The following is a 24721-nucleotide window of genomic DNA, read 5'->3' as shown; positions in this document are numbered from 1 at the left end:
ATTCCCCCTTGCCCCCCATGCCTCCCAGAGCACATGTATAAACATCCTTAGAGCCCGGTTATCTCAAGTTTGCAGCCCAGTTGTGAATTCATGATGCTTGACTGGGTTCAAAATTAGGCAAAACACTTTCCCAATATCTCTTCTTCTCATCACTAGTAATTATCTCTATTACTAGGAGGAGGAGGAACAGGCGCTGCATTTTCTTAATGTCACCACTGAGTCTGTAATGATTGATTCTCATACTTTGTAACAAAATTAAAATCTTAATTAAGCTTATGCCACTTTAAAAAAACTTTTTAATTAGGTGTAGTCAAATCAGTTGTCTGTGAGAGAAAAGGAAAAAACAGGGTGGAGACGAGAAGCATTCCTTCCTGATCTGTACTGAGTGAAGCTTTAATAAGAATATCCCGGTAGAGATATCAAAAGGGGTGGGGGGGGGGTGGGGGTCCTATTGAAGAATTTATTCTTCCTACAAAGAAGAATTCTGTACTGTACAGGATTACAGGATTACTGTACAGTACAGGAATCCTGTACTGTACAGGATTATTATCCTGCATTCCAGTCAAATACCAAAAAGTCAGGAAATTCTCAAAAATGTTCTCAGTCTACCCTATAAACTGACAATCACAGTCTAAGATATAGGATGAGCTGAAACTAGGGACAGGTGTTCAATTCCAGCACTTCAAATTTCAGGTACTGGAAAATGTGGCAATAGGAGAGACATGTTCAAACATTGTAGCCCTCTGGCTGGAGAGCAACCAAGTTGTCTCAAAGGCACGCTTCACAGCCAGGGAGGCAATAGAGAGCTGCTCCTTCATTCCTACTCCCATGGCAGACAGGCTTTCTCTAGCTGATACCATGTGGGCATCAGTAGGAAGCAGCACAGTGGGAACCGTCCTGGTTGTGGGGAACACCCTTCTGCCTTGGATGCTCCCAGTCCAAGGCAGGTCCAGTGGTGGGAGAACACAGCAGGGTTCCCACAGGGCTCCCTGAAAGCTCACCATCTGGGCAAGCTGTCAGGGAATCAGTGCTGTCTCTCCTTCCCTTCAAGAGGTGGAGAATGGAGTACTGGGGGTCCTCAGGAGCATACAGATGTTCAAGCTTTTCCAAGAGAAGAAAGATCTTTTTTTGTTGGAAATGCTTTCAGTTTTTTCAAGATCACTTGAACTCTCCATATTTGTGCCAGAAGAAATGCATTTCCCCCAGCACAAATGTAACCAGATTAGAAGGTTTTCTTCATGTAAATTACAAGTTTGTACTAAAGTACCTCAAAATATCAAATGCTGCTGCCCCTAAAGTAAATCCCATTTTTTCCACAAAGAAAAGAAATGGCTTGTTTTGGTTTCCATATTGTGCTACCTATTAATTTCACTTCTGACTGTATTTATCCTTGTCCATCAAAGGTTGTACTTTGTGGCAAAAAAGTAAACCAGACCTTTTTTGGGTTCTGATGACTATGTAGATATACTCCTCAAAAGTATAGCAGTTCTTCTGGCAGAGCATCTGCCAATCCTGTTTTGGATACAACTAAAGCTTTTGGATGCAGACACAGTGTGTCCCATGAGAAAGATTTCAAATGGAGCTCCAGGTGAACTTCAGTATTTCCATTGTGATGCAATTCATGTCCATTTATTTCAGAATTCAGTGGAAATAGCCTTCTCTCTCATCAGTATTTTTGTGCAATTGCAGAAACTGCAAAAATGTGATTTCATGATTTTGCTTGTTTAAAAATGAGGTCCTTTTGCTCAAGTCAGCTGTTTGTTGAGAGAGCTTTTCTAAACAGCTTGTCTCTTGTAGTCATCACTGAAAACATTTCTTTCTACATTAACCTCATCATTTGAGTTTAATGCGTCTGACCCTTTGGGAGAGTAGGAGTTCTGTCACATGATTGTTTTAATGTCCAAATGGCAGACTTTCAAACATGCAAGCCCATCTCCATCCTGACAGCTTACTCCAATTAAGGCTGACACTCTTTCCTTAACTCGTCCTCCTGTGCATAGGTATTGCAGCACATATGGTATGTAACATCATATGCTGATCTGAGACCTCTGGCATACCTATGTACAAAAGAGAAGCAAGGTAAGGACACTGGGCATGATTATGATCTAATTCACCCTGGTTTTACACCAAAGCGTTTCCTTTGACTTCAGTGGAGTGACTCCAGTTTTATCTTTGTGCAAGTAAAAGAGAATCTGTCCCTGTAAGTTCCATGTAGTGCTGTTGAAGAATATACTTTCTACCATCACAACTGGCTGTTTGCTGCAGTAGAATGAGGCTGTGATTTTCAAAGCATCTTAATGAGTTAAGCACTCAGATTCCATTTACCATGATACTTAATGATTTCAGGCTCCTTTGAAAAATCACATGCTTAACACTGGTTTGCTATTTTCTAGTTAATATCACGTTGTGTGTTTATACAACACTGCAGTAGTAGGTTTGCAAAAGCTTCAGAGGAATGTTTTTATTTTAAGAAGTCCTTAGGTAGGGATCAAATTTGGTTCCATAATATCATAGCATGGAGAGTGGCCACATTGCTTCTGCCTTGCTTTTCTTTTTATTCTGGCTTTCTAGATTTATTCTGCCACAGAGTTTTTCCTCACTAGACTTATTTCTGAGCCCTTCCATTTTATACTTTTTAGTGAACTGTAACTAACTAAATTCCATACACAGATAGCCCAGTGGTGCTGCCTTTACCCTAGCTCAGTAGTGCCTTCAAGTGGTTGATTCAGCAAAACTTAGGGTATGCTCACATGGCCATAATTGCATTGAGTTAAAAGAAAGTGGAACTTATTACATATCAGCAGTTTCATGGATATGGTCCATATGCCTGCCCTTACTCCAGGGCAACTGGAAGCTAAACTCAGGGCTAAGTTACTCAATGTTAGCTTTCCCTTAGTATAGAGTAAGTGTGGGCACACAGACACCTGCTGTAGAGCAACTGATGTGTAGTAAGTTTCTAGTCCCGTAACTTACTGTAATAAGTTTGTCTATAACCTTACTGAGACAAAAATCTCATTGATGCCCAGCCATTTTTCTTGGCTAAAATGCTTATTCAGATTGTTCTCTTATTTGACACCTTCACAGAATAATTAGGATGTCAAGGGGGTTTGTGGTTTTCACATAAAATGTGCTCATTTTGATTGGATCCAGGATTATTTTCATGGTTTAGAGCCCAGCCATCATAGAAGCAATGTGTAAAGGTCTTGACCCTGCTAATATTAAACCCAGTAGACAGTGTTAAGTATTTACCTGTTTGTGCTTTAATGGGTATGGTATATCGGCTATGGGTCAGATCTTACCACTCATACTATGTATGCAACCCCCCAAAATTTAAAACCTCACTTGGCTTGCCCATGTGTAACTGAAAGCAGAATTCTTTAGACAAAGCTAATAGGAGTAGACAAATGTGATGTGGCTATTTAGGACTTCTTTTTATTAGTTACTTAACACAGACCTCACCAAAGAAAAATCCTGCTTATCTGTAAATCACCAAGGACAAATTCTCCCTTCAGTAACACTATATAACACAAGTACTGAACAAGGCGGAACCTTTGAACAAGGCTGGTGATCTCTCTCAGAATGGTGTCAGAACCAGTGTAGCATAATCCAAGCAGTAGAACATGGGACTGAGTCTCAGGAGAACTGTATTCCCAGCCCTCAGGAGGGCTTTGTTCTGTGTGTATGTGGGTTAGTCATTTAAGTGCTCTGTGTCTCAGTTTCCCGGTTAAAAAAGAGTAATGATATCCAATGTTTTGTTGTACTTGAAAATGAGTGAATGAAAAACATCTTGCTAAATTGTATAATAGTTTATCTGAAATTGATATAATTAAACCTACTTGCTTTTTTTGCAAGTATATTTTTACGCACAAGTTTATTGGTTTGAATTTTTTTTTTTTAATTCTCAATTTTAATTTTATTATGGTTTAAGCTGCAAACAGCACTCTCATCCTCAGCAACAATTTATAGGTAATGTTTTTAGAAGTCACTGAACTACCTGGATTAGCATTAAATTCATGTTTAAGGGTATGCAGGTCTCCAGCTTTAGAAGATAATTGTGCACACCTCATTGCTCTTTACTTCTAAATGTTGCTGTGGTAATTTACCAGGTAATTTCAGATGACAAGTTCTAAATTACTAGTAATTTCATAAAAATTAAAATATTGATACAGACTTAATGGGTGAGGGGGTGTTCCCCTCAAATATGCAGAAGTTAAACACTCATGAAAACATTTAAAACAATTAAAAAAAAAAAGGGGGGGGGGGAGGAGAGCATGAACTTTAAAGTCCTTTCAGGCAGGACATGTTCACAATTTAGTCTGCTGTACAATAAACAAGTAGTTGCTATAGCAACAGATCACTTGCTTTTTACGTTATAATCTACAAACCGCATTTCCTTAACTACATTCACCAAATTAAATTTAACATGGTTATTTTTTAAAATCTTTTCTCAGTCTAAGACACTTTAACATTTTCCTAAATTTAATAGGGACCTTATCATTCTGATCTTTTTTAAATATACAATACTAATTTTAAAAATTCCAGTTCCTTGGCTGATTCTGGGTAAGCAGAATAATAAAGTAAGTGTTTTCACTTTAAAAATACATTGAAGCACTTGTTCTCTTCTCCTTGTAATACCTTTAAGAAGCCTTTTATCCACTGAGAATAATCTCACTTTGGGATTTGTTAGTCCAGACTCCTGTTCTAAGCATGTACCTGTGTAAGAGTCTGCAGGATCTGGCTATGTGAATTGTGTACTGCAGGTAACAAATTTCTTCTGACTTGAAGAATTAGCATCAACTCTATGGTGCACCATGGAGGTGGGAAACTGCTGCACAATACAACCCTGGGTATAGACGGTCAGCGTAGGAATGTGTTCCGGTGGAGGTGAAGTGGGATGGGGAATGCGATCCATTCAATGTGATCGACTGGTTTTGTTGCTATTGCCAGCTCCATGCAGAGATCTAGGCCAAGATGCTTTGTGTTGGATGCTCAGTATAAATTAAAAATATTGTTTTTGTTTATGTGTTTTATTTTCTAACCACCTAAGAATTAACATTGAATCTGTCTTATCAGCTTGTGTTTCTGCTGTCTGAAGCTTAACAATTGGGAGTGTTCTCTCTTGGTTACTAAAATAAACAAGAATCACAGGGTTTGTTCATTGGGTTTAATGCCTTCTTACCCAAAAATCACTTGTTTGCTATGTTTTTAAGAAATCCTGACCCTGGTTCTCAACAGCCTGGAACTTTGTGTAGCTATTGATACCTTTTCCAAATGAATCTAAAAAGCCACCTAATCAGAAGGAGCTTTTCTCACCTGCTTTGCACATCTGTTTAAAAAAAAAAAAATTATACAAAGTGAAAGCCAGTAGAAAGAGAAGCCCATTTGCTCCCTGGGTGAGTTACCTTGACAGTTATCATCTTCCTGCTAAACTCCTTTTTTGGACAGTACTATTGAGAAGAAGAGACAACTGACTTTCAGTGTCTTCAGATGTTCTTGGATTTTTTAAATGTATTAATGAATGACTCTAATATTGAGCTTTGGCATAGCGCTTTTCATCTCTAGGTCCCAAAGTGCTTTACAAATTTAAAGCAGAGTCTATTCCAGACTTACAACCTAGGTCTTGCCCTGTTTGCACTATAGCCAGCATACTATCCAGCAGCACAAAGTCCTGACCTGTTTACACTAGTGTAATTTACATCAGTTTTGTACACCAAGTAAATTACAGAGGGATCCAGAGTGGGCTGACAACATCCTTTCTGACCCTGGATACTGGTAGTTGAAAGTAGCAGGTAGCATTACAGTGTGTGGCCACTAGGTGGCAGGGGAAAAGGTACTAACCAATTTGCCTTGAGCAAAGGGCTACTCCTGAACAGCTGTAAACCCACAACACCTACACCAGTGTAAATTACACTGGTGTAGTTTTATGTCAGATTTTAACCAAATAATTATGTACCAGATTTGGCCAAATAACCCTGGTTAAAAGTAGTAAAGATCCATTCAAATGTCGTATGTTCCAGGCATTAGGTATATGTGGGCCATCTAAGTCCAGTGCATATAAGATAGAAGTAATTAGTCCTTGCTGTCTGAAATGTTTTCTCCCTCTTTAAGAAATGCTGCCACAGATGAAGTCAGCTGAGATGAGAGTGTTCAGTGCTTAGTTTTTTTGTGGGGGAAGGGCAGAGCAATCATGATGGGGGCCTTCTGTCCTGGGATTAACTTCCTTTGCTGGTCAGACAGACGTGTTCCATTGACTTTTAGACTACTACTGCATAAGATCCATCTTTTCATTTATGCTTTTTACTCTTGGGTGTTTGGGAATGAAGGGACCAGATCCCATTTCACCTGTTAGATGTCCAAGTATGGTCCTTTTCCACACTGTTCTGACGTCTGAAAAAACATTAACACACCGATGATTGTACCACCACATCATCTTATTCTTAAAACTAAGTTACAAAGAACAACAAGCAGAACCTAGTCACCGTTTGGGTTAATTGTTTTTCATGGACTTGAGGAGGATGGAATAGGATCACAATTAAGCACCTACATTTATTTAGCCACCTAATAGGTAGAATAAAATCTGTCTCTTTTATAGAAAAAGAGGGCCTTTTATTTATTTATTTTTTACATTGATCAATATTATTTGTTTAGTAGGTTTTGGGGAAGGGTGTTTTTTCAGAATTATGCATATGCCCAGAGATCTTGGTATTAGGTGCATTTTATAAATTAATAAATAAATATGCTCATTTGTTTTAGAATGTCTATTGTTGATTTGGGAACAGTAAGCTCTTGCAAATCTCAGCTTTAACCTTGCCAATCACTATATTCCTGTAAGTGCACGGCAGCTATTTGGAACCTTTTCTGGGTTGGCGTTGGCATCCTTTTGCTAGATTACATTTATGCATTAGTACCATCTGTGCCTGCTGTACCTTCTGTGAGTTAGCCCTGGCCAAATAACTGGCATTTATCTGGAAGTGCTCTCAAAAAAAAATAGAGAGAGAGAGAAAGGGAGAGTAAAGATGGTACCTAGAGCTTTTTTGCTTGCTGCTGGCAGTAATGGAACTCAGGGAAGAAGGCCCACCGGTGAGCACAAAACATCTGCAGCTGCTGTCCCTCACTTCAGCTGTTGATGAAATCATCTGTACTCCTCCTGAGTCTCTCTCTCTCTCTGAATAAAAGATATTCCTTTTTACCCTGGTACACAAACAAATTCCCCATCTCCCACCCACAGCTTTTAAGGGAAGGAATATATTGGCAAGGTCTTAAAGAAAAATCAGTTGCCATGCAAAGGGTATATATTTATTTAATATATCCTTGTTTCATTACTTTAGCTTAGATGTTATGACTAACATGGACTCAATTGGTCAGTTAATATTGAAGGATCTTTACATATATGGATATATGCAGTAGCCCACATGTCTTGGGGATTATTTTATTTTCCCTTTTAGAATAATCTGTTGCTTTAAAAAATTAAGTGGAATATAGACTGATGATTTTATTTTTGATGGAAGAGGTGAAAGGATATGCATGTTAGTCTATTCCTATTTTACACAACTTAAAATTGCTGATTTCTACTATGCTGTGAAATACCTGTTCAAAACTGTAGCTTATTTCCCAGTGTAAAAGATAAAGAATAATGATAAACAGGAACATAATCATCTTCCTTGGGAATTCCTGAGAGACTCCATTTTGCATAATCCAAGCCTTCATTAGCATCCTTCTTATGTCCTCATGTAATACATGATCACCATGCCATATGGGGGAAGACTCAGGATCAGGGTCCTATTGGGACCAGTCTCTATCTACTTTCACCCCTATCCTGCAGATGCCCATGGAAGTCCATCACAGCAAATTTCTGTATTGATCAGGATCTGTGTGCCCTTCACCCAGTCCTGCATCATCCTGAGCTGCTTCTCTTTTGCAGTCAAGCTATATATTTCCTTTTCAAGACTTTCTGTGTCTATTAAGGCAGAGACATGATTTTGCCTGGGTATGTTTATACATAAACAGGCCCTGAGCCTTCAAATCCCATCTGTCCTCCAGGGAGGGAATGTCGTCTTAGCAGGGACTCCATATCAATCAGTGGAACTCGCCCCCCAGTGAAGGAAATTCCTGATAAGGCTGGTGGAAAGTTAAGGCTCTAGCTCTGTATACATGCATACTTGTTTCTAGCAGTCATCCTGCAGAGCTATATTTGTTTTTTCAATATTTGGGTCCTATTGACTTTTTTTCAAAAGCAGATAAACGATTCTAAGAAATTCACACTTTAAGATAAATTGTTCTTAGCTCCCTTATTCACATAAACGTAGTCCATTCATTTGCAGGTTTATAGATGAGCGAAGTTTTACCTATTTAACTAACTTGTGATTTAAAATCAAATTGGTTTAACCCATGTGAAAGGTAGATACGGATGCTCTCACTGACATAAGCCTGGCATATTCTATGTTATCTTAAACAATCTAGGAACAGGTTTAAGTTAAATCAAAATAAAGTAATTGTTAATCAAAATAAGTACATCCACAAAGGGATTTAGACACGGTTTAAAAAAATATTTAAATTAAACACTAACTTCTGTGTGGAGACAAAACATAAGGAACATAGACTCCTCTCTAAAAGTGAAATACATTAATAACAAAGAGAGAGAATATGAGCATCACTGACAGATGGGCTAAGGAGTCATCTCTGAATCAAATACCATTCCTACTGAGACCAATCAATTAAGAGCTGCACTCTATAATGGGATCCGTACTTGTGGTTGTCCAGACAGATATCCTCATCAATGCTGGCACACTGTTTCTCATAAGTTAATTGTTTCCTTCCCTTGCCTCTCAAAAATAAGGATGACCGTACAATAATACCTTGGCAAGAAATGTTGCTTGGTTATTGACAGTAGTACACATATACCTATCACTGTGCACTCCATTTCCAGTGCTTTTACTGATGATCTAACATTCTCCAAGTAAAATAGCTTGTGGTATACACAGCCTGTCTTCTCCATAGACCTGTCCATCTCCAGCCACAGGTTCTCATTATCAACCTGTTTGTGTTCACACAGGCAGCCTTGCACTAAGGAGCTATTACAAATATTTACTTCCTGTCAGCTAAACTAATCTTTCTCATCAGATTAAAATTAAACCATAAACATAATGTGTAGTGGCTGTTTTTTCATTGTCTGCAAGGTGCTAAACAAAGAGGGGTCCTGGTCCCTGACTGGGGTTTCTCTATGCTATAATCATATAAATAATGCTCATACCAATGACCTCAGCTTTTCTTGACCCAATAAGGAGTAGCCAAACTCTCATCCACATTCCTCCCATCTTGTTGAAGCATTTTGTAAGATGACATGTCTGCAAAAGCATACCTGTTTGGGGTGAGATGTTTGGTTTCTTTCACCCAATGAATTCACTACCAACAGGTGACTCCTATACCATTGACAGTCATTTCTCAAGGCACTGAGCTAAAACATGCTCTTCTGTTTTAAAAAAAAAAAAAAAAAATCTCTTGGGAAGATGGACTGAAATTTGCCTTTGCCATGTGCCTAGCCTCTGGAGAGTGGTTGAAAATGCATATTAGGTGTTAATGTTGTTGGTATGAGTTTTCTACAAGGAATGCTGCACCCTCAAACCTGCACAGTGCCAAACACATGACACTTGTGCATGACAGCTTTAGAAGGGGTGGGTAATTCCTCTCCCCTGATCAGACAACAGTCCATTTTAACAGGTTTTCGACTATATTTATTCTCTTGTCATGAAAGAGCTCTTTTATTCAGATGTTCTTAGACAGATGGTTACCACTGTGTTGCTGACTTCTAGGATAAGAATGTAAATAATGAAAAGATAGAATGGCCAATGAATTTAAGCATTTTTCTACCAAATCTGATTCAGGTCTGATTTACACTAGTTCTACACAATACAATCCCATTGACTTCAGGGTAGTTACCACTGATTTATATCAGGTTTAGGAGGAGGAGATATAAAGACCTCTATATATTACTTTTTCATTTTCCAGTGACCAGTTTCTCTGTGTGGTAGCTTTTGTATCAAGACAGTTTTCCCTGGAATTCAAGATATGATTTTTCTTTTTTCCATATGCTCTGTGTTAAACATATGCTATACTTTATATTTAAAACTATCAGTAGACAAAAAAAAAAAATCCACAAAGACCACTCTACAAAAATGTTTTCTCCATTATTGAATGTTTCTGTGTCTATAACATTTGGGGGGAAAAGAAAGAAATTTGAAGATAATTTCAGGACGTAAAACTTTTAATAGATCTGGAGAAAATGAACATCTGCTTCATGTTTTCAACACATCAAACTTGTCAGGGCAGCCTATATCGTTGAAATCATAGACATATACTGGAGATCCAATTGTCCAACTTTGGAGGTGCGGAGGGGGGTGCTTTGTCTCATTATTTTATAAATTCAACCTTTGAATTGTTTCAAAGGTGAACTGGGCTCCTCTGAAAAATTGCAGTGATATGTATTTAAAATGACCAATCCCTGACATCTGTGGGTGTAGAAACTTGCACAGTTCTGTGAAGGCTGTTTATCAGGGATGTCATTCGAAGGTGAGCAGAGCACATTTAATTGTCTTTTCAGTTAAATTCTCTAATTGCCCATACTGGTAAGACCACAGGTTGGCATGATAGGTCAGCTCAGCAGTTCTAATGCTACTGTGTTATGTCCACGTTTGTAATTGACAACGTGCTAAGATGGAAGGGGGTTTTGAATTAGGATATGCCAGAGGCACGATACAAAGGAAGCGTGGCTTGCTTTACAGGAATATACTACCTATCTCCCATCTTGCTACTTCAGGGAAAAATTTTCTTTTGTGATCTATAGAGTGTAGATCTCTGCTGATGTACTGCTTTTTGCCTATGCATCCCCTCTTCTTAGCAATATGGGTTCCAGGCAGGGAATGAACTAAATTTAAATGTAGTATAATTGGCCACAAATACGTACCAAGTCTGAATTTAGCCCAGTCACTTAAGGATAGGCAATAGAGATGCACCTTGCGGACTGGAAATGCGTGGTGGTACTCAGTGGTGGTAGCATTTTTTTTATTGTAGTCCAACCCAGTGTTTTTTGTTTTTTAGGGGAGAACAAGTATTAAGAGCCAAATTCAGTATCTGGATATTATGTGGCTCTTACTGCAAGCATGCTGTTTCCATGGGAGTGGCCCATGTGTTTGCAAGGGGCAGATTCTGGATTTAAGTTGTTGTGAAAAATCAAACAGGAACTTATCATTAATTTGAAATGTTTCTTTTTCTGATCCTCCAGCTACCTTCATTCTTTCTGTGTGTTCAGGTTTATTGTACAAAGCCGCCAGTATTCATGGTCACTTGATGACCGCTTTTTCACTAAGCACTGCAGGCTGAGTTTATGCTTGTTACAGGCTGTTCTAGTCTGTGATGATGCCTTGTGTAAGTGAACATTTGTTTTTATGTGAATATGTGTTCACATTGTATATCTTGAGCTCTCAGAAATCAGAAAATGACAGTGTTGAGTGTGTCTATGCAACCCTTTTGTGTGTCATTACAATACCATCCTCAGTTACAAAATCCCATTATAATTGTCCAGTAATACAGCATAATATGCGTATTTTTTGCAATGAAGCATCTTCTGATACTTTGTGGTGTTCTGTTTTTATCAAGCAGAGGGCACAAAAGTCAGTTGCCTACTTGAGTATAGCTGAGAGCCAGGGAGTGCAAAGGTAGGCTACCTTTATATTTCCCAGACTCTTTGTTGGGTGTTTACTAATCTAAGTCTTCTAGCATAAAAAACAGCAATCTAAAGGCTGGTCTGACTTGAGCCAGGGGCCCCAGGAGGCTGTTGCAACTACCAGGGATCAGGAGAATGCAGTGAGAAGAGTGCAGAAGACAGTGCTGTATGCCCCCCTCTAAACCAGGCAGATGAAAAGTGACTTTATTTAAACAAAAGGGGCCAAATCCCTCAGGGAAAACTTGGATAAATGCACCATACTTTTAATTCTCAATTGAAAACCCAGTGCCAAGTGATAGGTGAAAATGAATTTAGTAATTTCACCTTTCTCTCCATTTGTTAGCATCACAAACTCACACAGCTGACCTAGAAATACTTTGAGGCAGGGCCCATTTTATTTCTGTGTTTGAAGAGTCTTTAGCACAGCGAGGGTCTAGTTCCACATTACATTGAGACCATAGTAAGAGCACTTTATATGCGAGTGTCTGTACATTAAAGCTCATTAACTTGTGCTAAGTGCTCTTTGAGGGTCTTAAAAGTAAAACCACTTCAGGTGTAAGGGTTCACTCTGGGCTGTGGTATCTAGCTTGAGTTAGGGTAACTTTAGTCTGCCCATGGAGATAAAATGAGCAATTATGCAGTCCTCCAGCATCCCAGGATGCACTGTTCCCAGCTCCCACTTTATCCCCAGAGCAGGGATAGAGCCTCATCCTGGCTTCTAGCCACGCCTCTGCTCATCAGCTCAATTGCAAGTCAGAGCTCTGCAGGCAGAAATGGTATTAACCCTAACTGTTTAACTGCTCATGGTGGATGCATGCACTTTGATGCACACCTATTTTAATGTGCGTTAAAGCTTCACAAAAAAACCCCATGCATTTTCACTAATATGCATTAAAATAGGCTAATGTGCCTTTTTCAAATATCTCACAATGGAAGGCACTTTTACACATGCTCTGAGGGTGGGGAGGGCAGCACTTGAATTAGAGCAGATCTCAAAGCCACTCTAATTAAAGCACCACTGCATCTCCTGTGTCAACATCCCCACACTTAAAAATGGCATTGAGGGTGCTTGAACAAAGGTCGTTCAACAGCTTTAGTTCAAGCACCCCTGCCCCCATTTTTAAGTGCAGGGACGCTGATACACGAGACATAGAAGGCTGCTGGAGCACAGCAATTGCCATGCTCCAGCAGACTCAATTGCAGTCTCCACGCTCATGTATAGGCACATGGAGGTACTAAATTTAATGTGCATTAGCAAAAGCATGGTAATGACCATGTAGATGTGCCCAATATGGTCTTATTTTAACACTTCTTAACATTCCCAGTATGGTCTAAGCATAGTGCAACTTCACTCTCTGGGTGCTAGTCAATGAGGAGGGCTCCAGGCACTACAGTAATGCAAATAAACGTAATGCAAAATAATTTAACACAGTTGCATAATTTAATGCAAAGTAATTTAACACACTTACTGGGACCACACTAACAGATGTGTGTGAAGCATCACAATACCTAGCTGTATTATACTGATATTAATATAGTTTTATAAATCCGCCTCTTTTATGAAATTATTAGTCATCATTTGAAAATTATACATAAAGATTAGTCAGCCATGGGAAAGACTGTACTCCACAGTCATTTTAAATGTGGCTTTCCAAGGGGGTTTATATTAAGGACTTGAGGCTTTGGCCCAAGCATAAAGGATTCTAAAGTTGCTACTTTCACCACAGCTCTGAACAGAGAGGATATTTGTGCTCAAATAGCTGTACCTCAGATACAGAAGTTTGTGATTACTAATCCAGTTGGATTAAAACACATGCCTAATTATGCATCCTGGGGTTTTGTCTGTAGTTACTCTAGGAGGGAATGTTGACTGTTTGACATGTGTTCATTGTACTAGGGAAGCTGACATTGGTTGGGAGGTGGGGAAATAGCTTGGCATTCAGATTCTTTACTAGACTCAGTGGTCAATGTCATTAACTTGGAATTCATTATAACTGCAAAGAATCCAGCTATCAGATATCACCACAAAAGGCTTTGGTTGGTGAAGTGACAGCTGGATCACAGTGGCATCTAGAGGGCTGTTATATACAGTATGCATGCATGTATTTGTGTGGCTGAGTAAGATTTCTGTTGAGCCTGTTTTTCCACCTACAAAGCAATCCAAGTCTGAGCTGTTAGAACCATGATGCAGCTTTGTTCTACCTGATGTGGTGGCAGGTTTGTAAATCACTCCCTTAAAAAGTAAAGTCATCTGCACACTGTGCACATTGTGCAGGGGGAGTCACATTTCCCCAAATTTATCAAAAATCATTTTTCTCAATTCAGTGTTTGTTAAAAATGGTCTATTTAACATCATAAAAGCTCATGTCTCTTTACAAATATATAGCAAGACTCTGTCTCTGCTTAAGACATTTTTCACTTACAGGGATCAAATACTGTCACACATTTTGTTCCAGATGTTTAACTAATGTAAATTATTTTGTTTACTTCTGTGGACCTACTCCAGAAGGGCTTCCTTGAGCAAAGGCTTTTTGGATTTACCATTAAGAAACATTTCAGTCTTGCAAAATAAAGAGACTTAGGAAGGTAGGATGTGGAGAGAGAGCTAAGAAGAGGGAGGATGTGGGAGATATTCCTGGATTTGAAGGCCAAGTGAGTGCATCCATAGCTGAGAGAGAGAGAGACCACCTTAAACAAAGAAGGGGAGAAAGACGATGAGAAATTGCAGCAATGTATCTTGTATCTAGTGCTTTTCAAAGGAGGGGTAAATGTCATTGGGGAAATAAAGGCATAGAAAAGTAAAGGGTTAAGAGGAGCATTTACAAGCAGAGGGTAAGAAGGGGAAAAAACTGTTAAGGATCTGTTCTAGAGGTGTTACCTCTGAGAAACATGCCCATGTGACCTATTTGCCACTTTTAAGTTCTAGAAAAGAACAGATGTAGCCCGATTTAGACTCCATCAATGTCAATGGAAAAACTCCAGCTGGTTTTGGAGCAGGCTTACGTTGCAATTCTACAGGGCACCTCATGTTATGGGAGTAGGAAATGTGTTTGTTTCCTACAAGAGCATGTCAGAATTGGTTTTAGTTAACTTTTGAATTTAATAAAAGGGCATGTCTCAATGCAAACTTTGCGTGACCATCAGCAGAGCCTTCAAACAAATTGTGCTGTTCTTGGCAGCTGATAGTTGCCTCCACTTAGTGCTCCATATGGGCTTAATTGGCTCTATTGAGTGGCAGTGCCAGTAATCCTGTCCATATGCTTATCGACCTGCCTGCAACACTTTGTAGACACAGCTACACTGCTTCCAGTTCAGGAGGAAACCTGCAAAAAGCAGTACAGCATGCTTGATTGTGCTATTGCCAGGCCACAGTTAGTTTGCAGTGTAGACTTAAGAAGACCACTTTGCACCAAAGGGAATACTCATTTCTTTTCTTCCTTTGGCAAAAACTGGAAGTACTCATGAATGTAAGCAATTAGTGACCAGTCAGTTTGTAAAGATTTTTTTTTTATGATGTATATGATGTCTCTACTGAGCTTCCATTATCTCATAACCCACAATCTCATACTTCCTAACATTCTGTCTTTGCAAATAAGATTATAGTAAACTCCACAGAGCTGAAGTAGTCCAGGGTGGAAATAAACAAATAGAAGGTGGAAAAGTAAATCAGTACTTTCTATCTGTTTCCCATATGACTTCTACCCTTAGGGTGACCATAAGCCCTGGCAAACCAGGACGGTCCTGGCTTTCACAATCCAGTCCTGGTCCATTGTTCAAAAGTTGCAGAACAGAGTCTGGAGGGAACTCTTCAGTCAGCCCAACTTGCTTGCATGTAGCAACAGTGGTGCCTGCCTCTCTCCATCCCCAACAGACTCCTTTCCAGGATTTTTGACCAACTGGCTGGAACTGGCCTATGGAAGCTGGGACTGTCCTGGTTTGCCCAGGATATATGGTCACCATATCTATGCTGGTTCTTTCATGGAACCTTCTTCTAACAGAAAGTGAATCTATCTGTTCATGTTCTTGTGCCCTTTCCCAGCCCTGGGGGCTCTGAGTTGGGTGTGCTTCCTTAGGTCCATAAAATGACTTGTGCAGAATAAGTAGTCTGCTGTTTCTGCTCTCAGTTCCTTCTCAGTCATTTTAGCTTGTATACTTGAGGAAGTAAGTAGATACTTTTTTCTAACTGGCAGTGAAAAGGAACCTGGTCTAACCTGGTGGCTAGACCATAATTAAATCTGAAGTGGAGTAGCAACCATTTGAAGGGGTGATGAAGTACTGACTGCATGCATTGTAAAAGAGATTCCCAGTCTTGTCAGAGGATTGGATATTCTCACAGAGGCAAAGGTATTTCCACATGAGGCAGATGCCTTGCCAGGGTATCAAATGGATGGAAAAATGGAGGCCTCGTTGGAGAAACGATGAGACACAAGCAGGGACTTTCCAAGATATTTTCTCATCTTTTTCTTTGCATAAGCAATTCTTGCCTGGCATGAGGAAATCAACAAATTCCTGCTCTCTAGAGACAGGAGACCTCCAACTCTGCTGAATAAAATATTTGCTGCAATCTCCTTTGGAAGCAGATGCTGCAAATAGATATGGTTTTATTCCTCCCCCAGCTCCCCCCTCTCCTTCCCCATCCAAACCCCAGGGCCCAGGCAACCAATTCTGCATTTCATCATCCAGACCTGGAAGGTTGACTCACAAGAGAAGCAGCTTGTCACAACTGTTCCCCTTCAAGGCAGCAGATTATTTGGAGAATCGCTGAATAAAGCAGTTATGGAAAATATGGCAGAGGAAAAGAAATTCTCCCTTTCTTCATCACCAAAAAACCTCTCCAGGCAAGAATATAGAGGCAAAACATAATCTGATAATACTCTCTCTGCTCCATCACATTGTTTCCTTAAATCCTCTCTTTATCTGTCTACATCTGCTGATTAGTCATAAAGTATATTAGCTTGAACTTAGATCAAAAATTCATCAGGGCAGGAATCATCTCTTCATTATATGTCATAAAGTACCTGGTCCAAAGAAGTCTGGCCACCAGAGGCTAAATGGATGTAAATATTAATAGATGGAGTTCACTTCAGTCTCTGGTTGGCTGCAGCCATTCTCACGTTGGCAGGCATTTACATTTCCAGTCCCAATGATGGACCCTCTGTGAGAAGAAAAGCTGCACAGTGAGAAGAAAAGCTGGACAGTCTCAAATGGTGCTTGAGACTGGACAAAATTTATCTTTTTTTTTTTTCTGTTGAGTATAAGTAAGGAGTTATGGAGAGGGGGGAATCATTTAAAAAATACAACGGTTCTTTGCCTCTTAAAAGTAAGGATCTTGTCAAGGGCTCTTTTGGTGTTGCATGATGTATTGAGCTACAAAACCGTCTCAGTTCTGGTTTTCACAGGGTTAAACCACTGATGTACTTGAGGGTTTTATACACTGTAGTCACAGTGTCAAAATGTCCATATGTCCAGTTTACAAAATAAGCATTATTAGTAGGGTAAAAATCTGCTGTTAATAGCATTTTCCTGAAGCTGCCAGCATACTAAAAATACTAGGGATAATGCTCCTGATTCCTCACCGTAGAACATCAAGCATTGTCATTTATATCTGAGTAAAGTAGATACAAAGTGCTCTAAGATTGGAATACTAACATATTCCCCCAACCTGTTTTGCGCACACTGGGCATATCTACAAGAGATGCTATGTTGCCATAGCAATAAGCTACAGTGATGTAGCATTGGCAGGCACGAATTGTAACGCCAACACTACTGTGCAGTAGGGTCAGAAATGACCCGTGCACCACCAGGACTGCGCAGTAATGATGGTTACTGTGCAGTCATTGGTTACTGTAGTAACTTGGTTACTGATGGTAACTGTTATAAAGCAAGTATAAATGACTGCACAGTAACAACTACGCAGTTGGATGCACATGTAGATGCGCAGGTGAAAGGCTTCAGTTCCAAAAAGTGTGTAAGCATGTACTTTAATGTTAAATAATATATATATATATATATATTAAATTTTAAATATGTGCCAAAGTCGCATTCCCTTTAATGGGGTTTAAGCACATGCATTAGAGGTTTGTTGAACAGAGATAGACAGCTGATCCTATTTCCATTTTTCTTTCCTAAGTGACTATGAAAGACAAAGGCAGTGAAGAATTGGGCCCACCAGTGCTAGTCTCCCCAAAGATAGATTGATAAAATTAAATTTGAATTAATGTAACAGTTTGAGATAGATGGCTGCAGCTGAGCTGCATATTTTCTCGTATGAAATATTTTTTTCTGACACTACAACTCAAAGGCTCAGATAGGGAGTTTCTGTATTCAAAGAGCCATATTCAAACAGCTTCTACAACTTTCAGCATCTCCATTTTCTTTACTTCTCTGCCCTTTGTATTTGCTTGCTTGAGCCATAAAACAGAAAGGAGTATTTCGAATAATATTGGAGAAATGAAATCAGAACCAACACATCTAGGTACTGCTGTTTGCTATCATGTTCTGTCCATGACAGTTGCATGCTGTTACTTTTAATCCAGAAACTACATTTCTTTTGATTCAGACATTCATGAGAAAAACCCAAACTTCTGAACTTTAACTACAGGTCAGAGATTTGGTGAAGAAATTGTGGGATACATGCACACATTCCACAGTGGCTAATAAATCAGTTACATGTCCTTCTAGCTAACTCATGTTTACAAAAAAAATCCTAGAGTAAAAAAAAAAAAACTCCTTACAGAGCAGTGTTTTTCAAGCTGCAGTCCACAGACCCATGGGGGTCCACATACTATGTCTAAGGGGTCCACAAAAGATGACTACGATCAATCAAAAGTATGTGAATACCCACACTTACTGTTCAAAGGGGTCTACACCTCCATTTGAAATTTCCAAAGGGTTCTGCACTTCCATTCAAAATTTTTTAGGGGTCTGCAAATGAAAAAGGTTGAAAACCACTTTTATAGAAAAAACAAGCAGCACTGTTCAGTTGTATTTGGAATTTGTAGTTATACAAAGACTTTTTGGATGGTTTCTTAATCTAGATCAAAAATGTAGCAAGCATTGCTGTTAGGGCTTGTTGCCAGTCTTGTTCATTTTCAAGGGGCTTAGGCTAAGTGGCAGAAGCGTTGCTAAACAGAAAACCCCAATGCCCATTTCTGAGTGACTGTAATGTGAACTTTTGCAGATGTGACAACTAACTTGGTCAGCAAATAAAGGAAGCCATGAAACATAATTAAACCAAGCACAAGGCATGAAAAGAGACGAGAGAAGACCATACATTAAATAACTCATATACACTATATCAGGGGTTATCAACTGGGGGTACTTGGACTGGTCCTAAGGGGTACTTGCGGGCAGGTGGGGATGGAGAGCCACTGCGTTCCAGGAACAGAGCCGGGGTGGAGTGAGGGCAGCGGCGTCCTTCTGCAGGGTGGGGAAGTTTGTACCTGGTGGTGGCCACTGCCACACACCAGCCTGATGAGCTTCCCCGCCCTGCAGAGGGGAACTGCTGCCCTCACCCCAGCACAGTGAGGTTCCCTGCCCCGCCCGGAGGGCAGGGAACAGCTGCAGGCAGACCTGGATAGGTTGAACAAGTGGGCAGAAAACAACAGGATGCAGTTCAACAAGGAGAAATGCAAAGTGCTGCACCTAGGGAGGAAAAATGTCCAGCACACATACAGCCTAGGGAATGACCTGCTGGGTGGCACAGAGGTGGAAAGGGATCTTGGAGTCCTAGTGGACTCCAAGATGAACATGAGCCGGCAGTGTGACGAAGCCATCAGAAAAGCCAATGGCACTTTATCGTGCATCAGCAGATGCATGACGAATAGGTCCAAGGAGGTGATACTTCCCCTCTATCGGGCGCTGGTCAGACCGCAGTTGGAGTACTGTGTGCAATTCTGGGTGCCACACTTCAAGAAGGATGCGGATAACCTGGAGAGGGTCCAGAGAAGGACAACTCATATGGTCAAGGGCCTGCAGACCAAGCCCTACGAGGAGAGACTAGAGAAACTGGACCTTTTCAGCCTCCGCAAGAGAAGGTTGAGAGTTGACCTTGTGGCTGCCTTTAAGTTCATCACGGGGGCACAGAAGGGAATTGGTGAGTATTTATTCACCAAGGCGCCCCTGGGGGTTACAAGAAACAATGGCCACAAGCTAGCAGAGAGCAGATTTAGATTGGACATTAGGAAGAACTTCTTCACAGTTCGAGTGGCCAAGGTCTGGAACGGGCTCCCAAGGGAGGTGGTGCTCTCCCCTACCCTGGGGGTCTTCAAGAGGAGGTTAGATGAGTATCTAGCTGGGGTCATCTAGACCCAGCACTCTTTCCTGCTTATGAAGGGGGTCGGACTCGATGATCTATTGAGGTCCCTTCTGACCCTAACATCTATGAATCTATGAATCACCCCAGCCCTGCTCTTGAGGTGCGGTGGCACTTCATCCCTGCCCACCCTGCACGTAGTCCCCACCTTCCTGCTTCGTGCCTGACCATGCACCATCCCCGCTCAGCATTCAGCTGTGTGCTACCTACCCCCACCCTCACTCGGAGCATTCAGCTGCACACTCTCCCCCACTTGTGCCACTCGGCATCCAGCCACGGGGGGGGGGGGGGGGGGGGGGGGTTGTGTATGTGAGAGTCTATGTTGTGCTGTTGTAGGCAGCCAGATAGACTTTGGGATAAATGTTTGTTTTTGTGTTTTGAAGTACAAGTGAAGAAAAGGTTCAGCTATAGACCTGTTTCTGCCTCTTTTATCAGTAGCCTACCCACAAGGTTACCTGTAATCTGTTAACAGGGTTAAAATTTACCTCATCATGTTAGGGACATTCCAGACAGTAATTAATTTCTTTCTTCCCTTATGTCCTTTTTTGAGAAAAAAGGTTATCTGTAGCTTTTTTACTATATAATCATATCGAGCTGTTCAAAGTTTCCAGGATTATCACTGCAGAATGTTACATATAGATTTCATAGTCATGAGGTCCCTTCCAGCCGTAATGTCTATGAAATCTGTGAAATCTATATCCAACATTCTGGAGTGATAATCCTGGAAACTTTGAACAGTTCAACATGATTGTTACTATAGCAGGTTTATTGCTGCTCTGTTCTGTGAAAAATGGTGCCATACAGTGTGACAATTCACTTTTCACATGATGCTTAGTGTCAAAATGTTCACATAAATATGGCCGTCCATGGAATATTGTTTAGGCCCTGATCGGGTCTTCAGTTTGTGACTCGCTTGCATTCTTGTGAGTAGCATGACCTAATTAGGAAATATTTATTGCTACTAATAACAACGGGCAGGTATGGTGCTTGAAGAGTGTTCATAGATTCATAGATGTTAGGGTTGGAAGGGACTTCAATAGATCATCGAGTCCGACCCCCTGTGTAGGCAGGAAAGAGTGCTGGGTTTAGATGACCCCAGCTAGATGCCTATCTAACCTCCTCTTGAAGACCCGCAGGGTAGGGGAGAGCACCACCTCCCTTGGGAGCCCGTTCCAGACCTTGGCTACTCTAACTGTGAAGAAGTTCCTCCTAATGTCCAGTCTAAATCCACTCTGCTAGCTTATGGCCATTATTTCTCGTAACCCCCAGGGGCACCTTGGTGAGTAAAGCCTCACCAATTCCCTTCTGTGCCCCCATGATGAACTTATAGGCAGCCACAAGGTCGCTTCTCAACCTTCTCTTGCGGAGGCTGAAGAGGTCCAGGTGCCCTAGTCTCTCCTCATAAGGCTTGGCCTTCAAGCCCTTAACCATATGAGTGGCCCTTCTCTGGGCCCTCTCCAGGTTATCCACATCCCTCTTGAAGTGTGGCGCCCAAAATTTCACGCAGTACTCCAACTGCGGTCTGACCAGCACCCGATAGAGGAGAAGTATCACCTCCTTGGTTCTGTTCGTCGTGCATCTGCTGATGCATGATAAAGTGCCATTAGCTTTTCTGATTACTTCGTCACACTGCTGACTCATGTTCATCTTGGAGTCCATGAGGACTCCAAGATCCCTTTCCGCTGCCGTGCCTCCAAGCAGGTCATTTCCTAGGCAGTAGGTATGCTGGATATTTTTCCTTCCTAAGTGCAGCCCTTTGCATTTCTGTCCAGGTCTGCTTCTAGTTGTTCCCTGCCCTCCGGTGTGTCCACTTCTCCCTACAGTTTTGTGTCATCCGCAAACTTGGACAGAGTACACTTCAGTCCCTCGTCCAAGTTGCCGATGAAGACATTGAAGAGTATCAGTCCAAGGACCGAGCCCTGCTGGACCCCACTGCCCACACCCTGCCAGGTCGACAACAATTGTTGTCAACAGTCTGCTGTGGCCAGGTACAGACACTACACTTTTACTGGTATAAGTGATCAGAAACCGGTCTATGCCTATTATAGATTAGAAGTTCAGCACACAATACCATCCTATACCCATAACAGAACAGAAGGTTGAATATGTGTTCTGTTCATTACTAATCTAAACTATACTGCTTATAGAAAACTGCATAGCTTTGATTGTTTCTGCCTTTGGCTTTTTGAATGTCTACACCTAGTCCTAACATAATAGTAAAGCATGTGCAGGGACTCCAAATAGTGTAACATATCTCATGTTAAGTGATTTGGCTGCATCCGAAACATACATGCTTGTAGCAGTACACATCTTCAGGGGTGCAGTTTTAACAACAAACCTTGTGCAGTATACATATATATTTTTATCCCATTGAATTATGAAGCAGAGTTACATGGTGATCCCGCTTTGTCAGCCGTCCACATTAGGGACTTTATTGGACAGAGAGAGCATGAGAGAGCAAGAAAGAAAAGTATGAATTTAAAACTTTGAGTACTGTTTATCATTGTATAAAACATGGGTGTTTAGTAACCCCTCTCCAAAGTAAATATATAAATCAACTATCTATATTTTAAAAAATATATAAAGTAAACTGCAGTTGTATGCTCCAGCTTGTCAACAGATATTTATGAGGCGAGTGTAATATTATAACAGTTATAGCAGTGAAATACATCCTGTGCAGGGAGCTAGTAGAGAAGCACAAGAATGTTAATGCCATAGAATTTTAATGCTTAGTAGAACAAGCAACATGACACTAGTTCTTCTTGATGTGCTTTTGTTGGGTGCAGTGAGGGAGGATCAGTGATGTCAGTTTCCAAATGCTGTAACATGGCTAAGGTCTGGCTACTTAACCTGAAATAGACATGTCAGTACACACTGTTGTCCTGGTATTGCTCTGTGATATAGTACTCTGCCATGGGAAAGCAAGAGGACTTTTTCTAGTTAGTAAATGCCTCCTGCCCTTAGCACTTATTGGGCATATGTACACGAGATGCATTAATGCACATTAGCTTAATTTAATGAACATTACAGGCATGCGTTTGCACGTGTGCCCTTAATGTGCCTTAAAAATGGTGAAATTAGACTACTTGCACCTAAATTTGATACCTGCAGGTATCAAATTTAGGCACGATTAGTTAAAGCGCATTAACGCACATGTAGACGCAACCCAGCACTAGTGCCAGGTCTGCCCAGCCGCTAGGAGTAAATGACAGGGCTGCAGGGATTTGGCACTAACTTTAGTGCCAAGTCTCTGCACGTGTAGACGACCACCAAAAATGGCTTAATGCACATTAAATTCAGGCATGCTTAAATGCACGTGTAGACATGTCCTTTTATGAGTCACTGAGAAAGGACTTGTTAATATAGTAATCTCAGCACCTAACATATACTTGCCACCGTGACTTATTTAAAAGGCATTTTGGTTGTTGTCACTTAATATTAGCCTAAACGTAACAGTTCATTATTCCTGTTATGCTACATATCAGAAGTTAACATTGTTAAAAAGATATTGGTAGCAACAAGCTTCCCGTTCAGCATACTCCAAGTCTTGCATGAAGGAAGAAGTCCTAACTCTTCCTCTTAGAAGATTCTAACTCTTGCAGAAGAGTTAGAATCTGGAAGCTTCTGGAATGTATTAGACTGTCCTAGTTGTGATGCCACCCAGAAAGTGAAACTGAGTCCAAGTATTCTCTGAGTGAAATGGAGGGTGCTATTAAAAAATGGTGGGGGGGAAGAAGATTCTTAGCTGATAAAAATCACTATAGCAATAGTGATCTATGTAGACTATACTGAACAACTGGAGAGAGAGACTTGTGTAGGCTTACAATATCTAGGTTTTGAAACTCAGAGTTAACAGTAATAGTTTAAATGTACCCGTTCACACATGAAGAATACTTCAATAATATTGTACAACAGGGCTTTAAAAAAAGACGGATCTAAATAGTTAAAGCATAGTAGAAGCATTCCAAAATGTGATGTGAAGTAAGCCTGAGCACCTTCTCTGAGATGTGTAATATGCTCAGTTCCTGTGGAGATGAGAAAGGTGGCTGAATTTAGACTCTGAAGTTTCAGTCTTGCTCCTTTTGAAGTTGCTTTTTGTTTGACCATTTATTTCAATGGGCGGAGGATCAAAATCAGTGAGTTAGTCTTCTGTGAAACACATGCTAGATGCAATGCCATAGTACTAATTTAAAACCAAAATCTTCTGTGGAAAAAAAGAAAACATTAACAAAAAATAATCAGAGCAGTTTGAAGAGTGAAGTAAAGATCATGGGACAGTAGGGCTGAAAGGGACCTCACAAGGTCATCTGTTCCAGCTTTCTGCTCCAAAGCAGAATTGTCCATGACTAAACCATCCCAACCAACCATCTGTCCAACCTGCTCTTGAAAGATTCCAAGGAAAGTAGCCTGTTCTAATGGTTGACCACCTTCATAGCTAAAAAGTTCTTCCCACTCCCCCTCCTAAATGTCCTCTGTAATTGTTCTTCCGGTATTTGAAAATTTATCAAAGGCCCCCGCTCAGTCTTCTCTTCTCCAGACTGAATAAAAACTAAATCTTTCATCCTTTCCTCAAAAATCTTGCCTCTCAGACCACTAATATTTTTTTGTTGCTCTGCTCTGGACTCTTTCTAATCTGTCCACATCCTTTTTGAAGTGTGGGGCCCAAAATGAGACGCAAGTATTCCAGG

The 24721-nt window shown here is 40.6% G+C and overlaps 1 protein-coding gene across 4 annotated transcripts in view; it reads left to right on the top strand.

Moving 5' to 3' along the window:
* The window catches only part of ANTXR2 (ANTXR cell adhesion molecule 2), a 196122-nt gene that overhangs the window by 159816 nt on the left and 11585 nt on the right, over window positions 1-24721 (top strand). For 2 of the 4 annotated variants that reach the window (XM_059722225.1, XM_059722224.1), the window contains one exon: window positions 11656-11711. The exons of the other annotated variants lie outside the window; for them this stretch is intronic. In XM_059722225.1, coding sequence (XP_059578208.1) covers window positions 11656-11711 — 56 coding nt within the window. The remainder of the gene's footprint in view (window positions 1-11655; window positions 11712-24721) is intronic. 4 annotated transcript variants of the gene reach the window in all.

The sequence above is a fragment of the Alligator mississippiensis genome, chromosome 2 (genome assembly GCF_030867095.1).
Source record: "Alligator mississippiensis isolate rAllMis1 chromosome 2, rAllMis1, whole genome shotgun sequence".
NCBI classification, from domain to species: Eukaryota; Metazoa; Chordata; order Crocodylia; family Alligatoridae; genus Alligator; species Alligator mississippiensis.
This window is presented reverse-complemented; position numbering and strand designations above follow the sequence as displayed.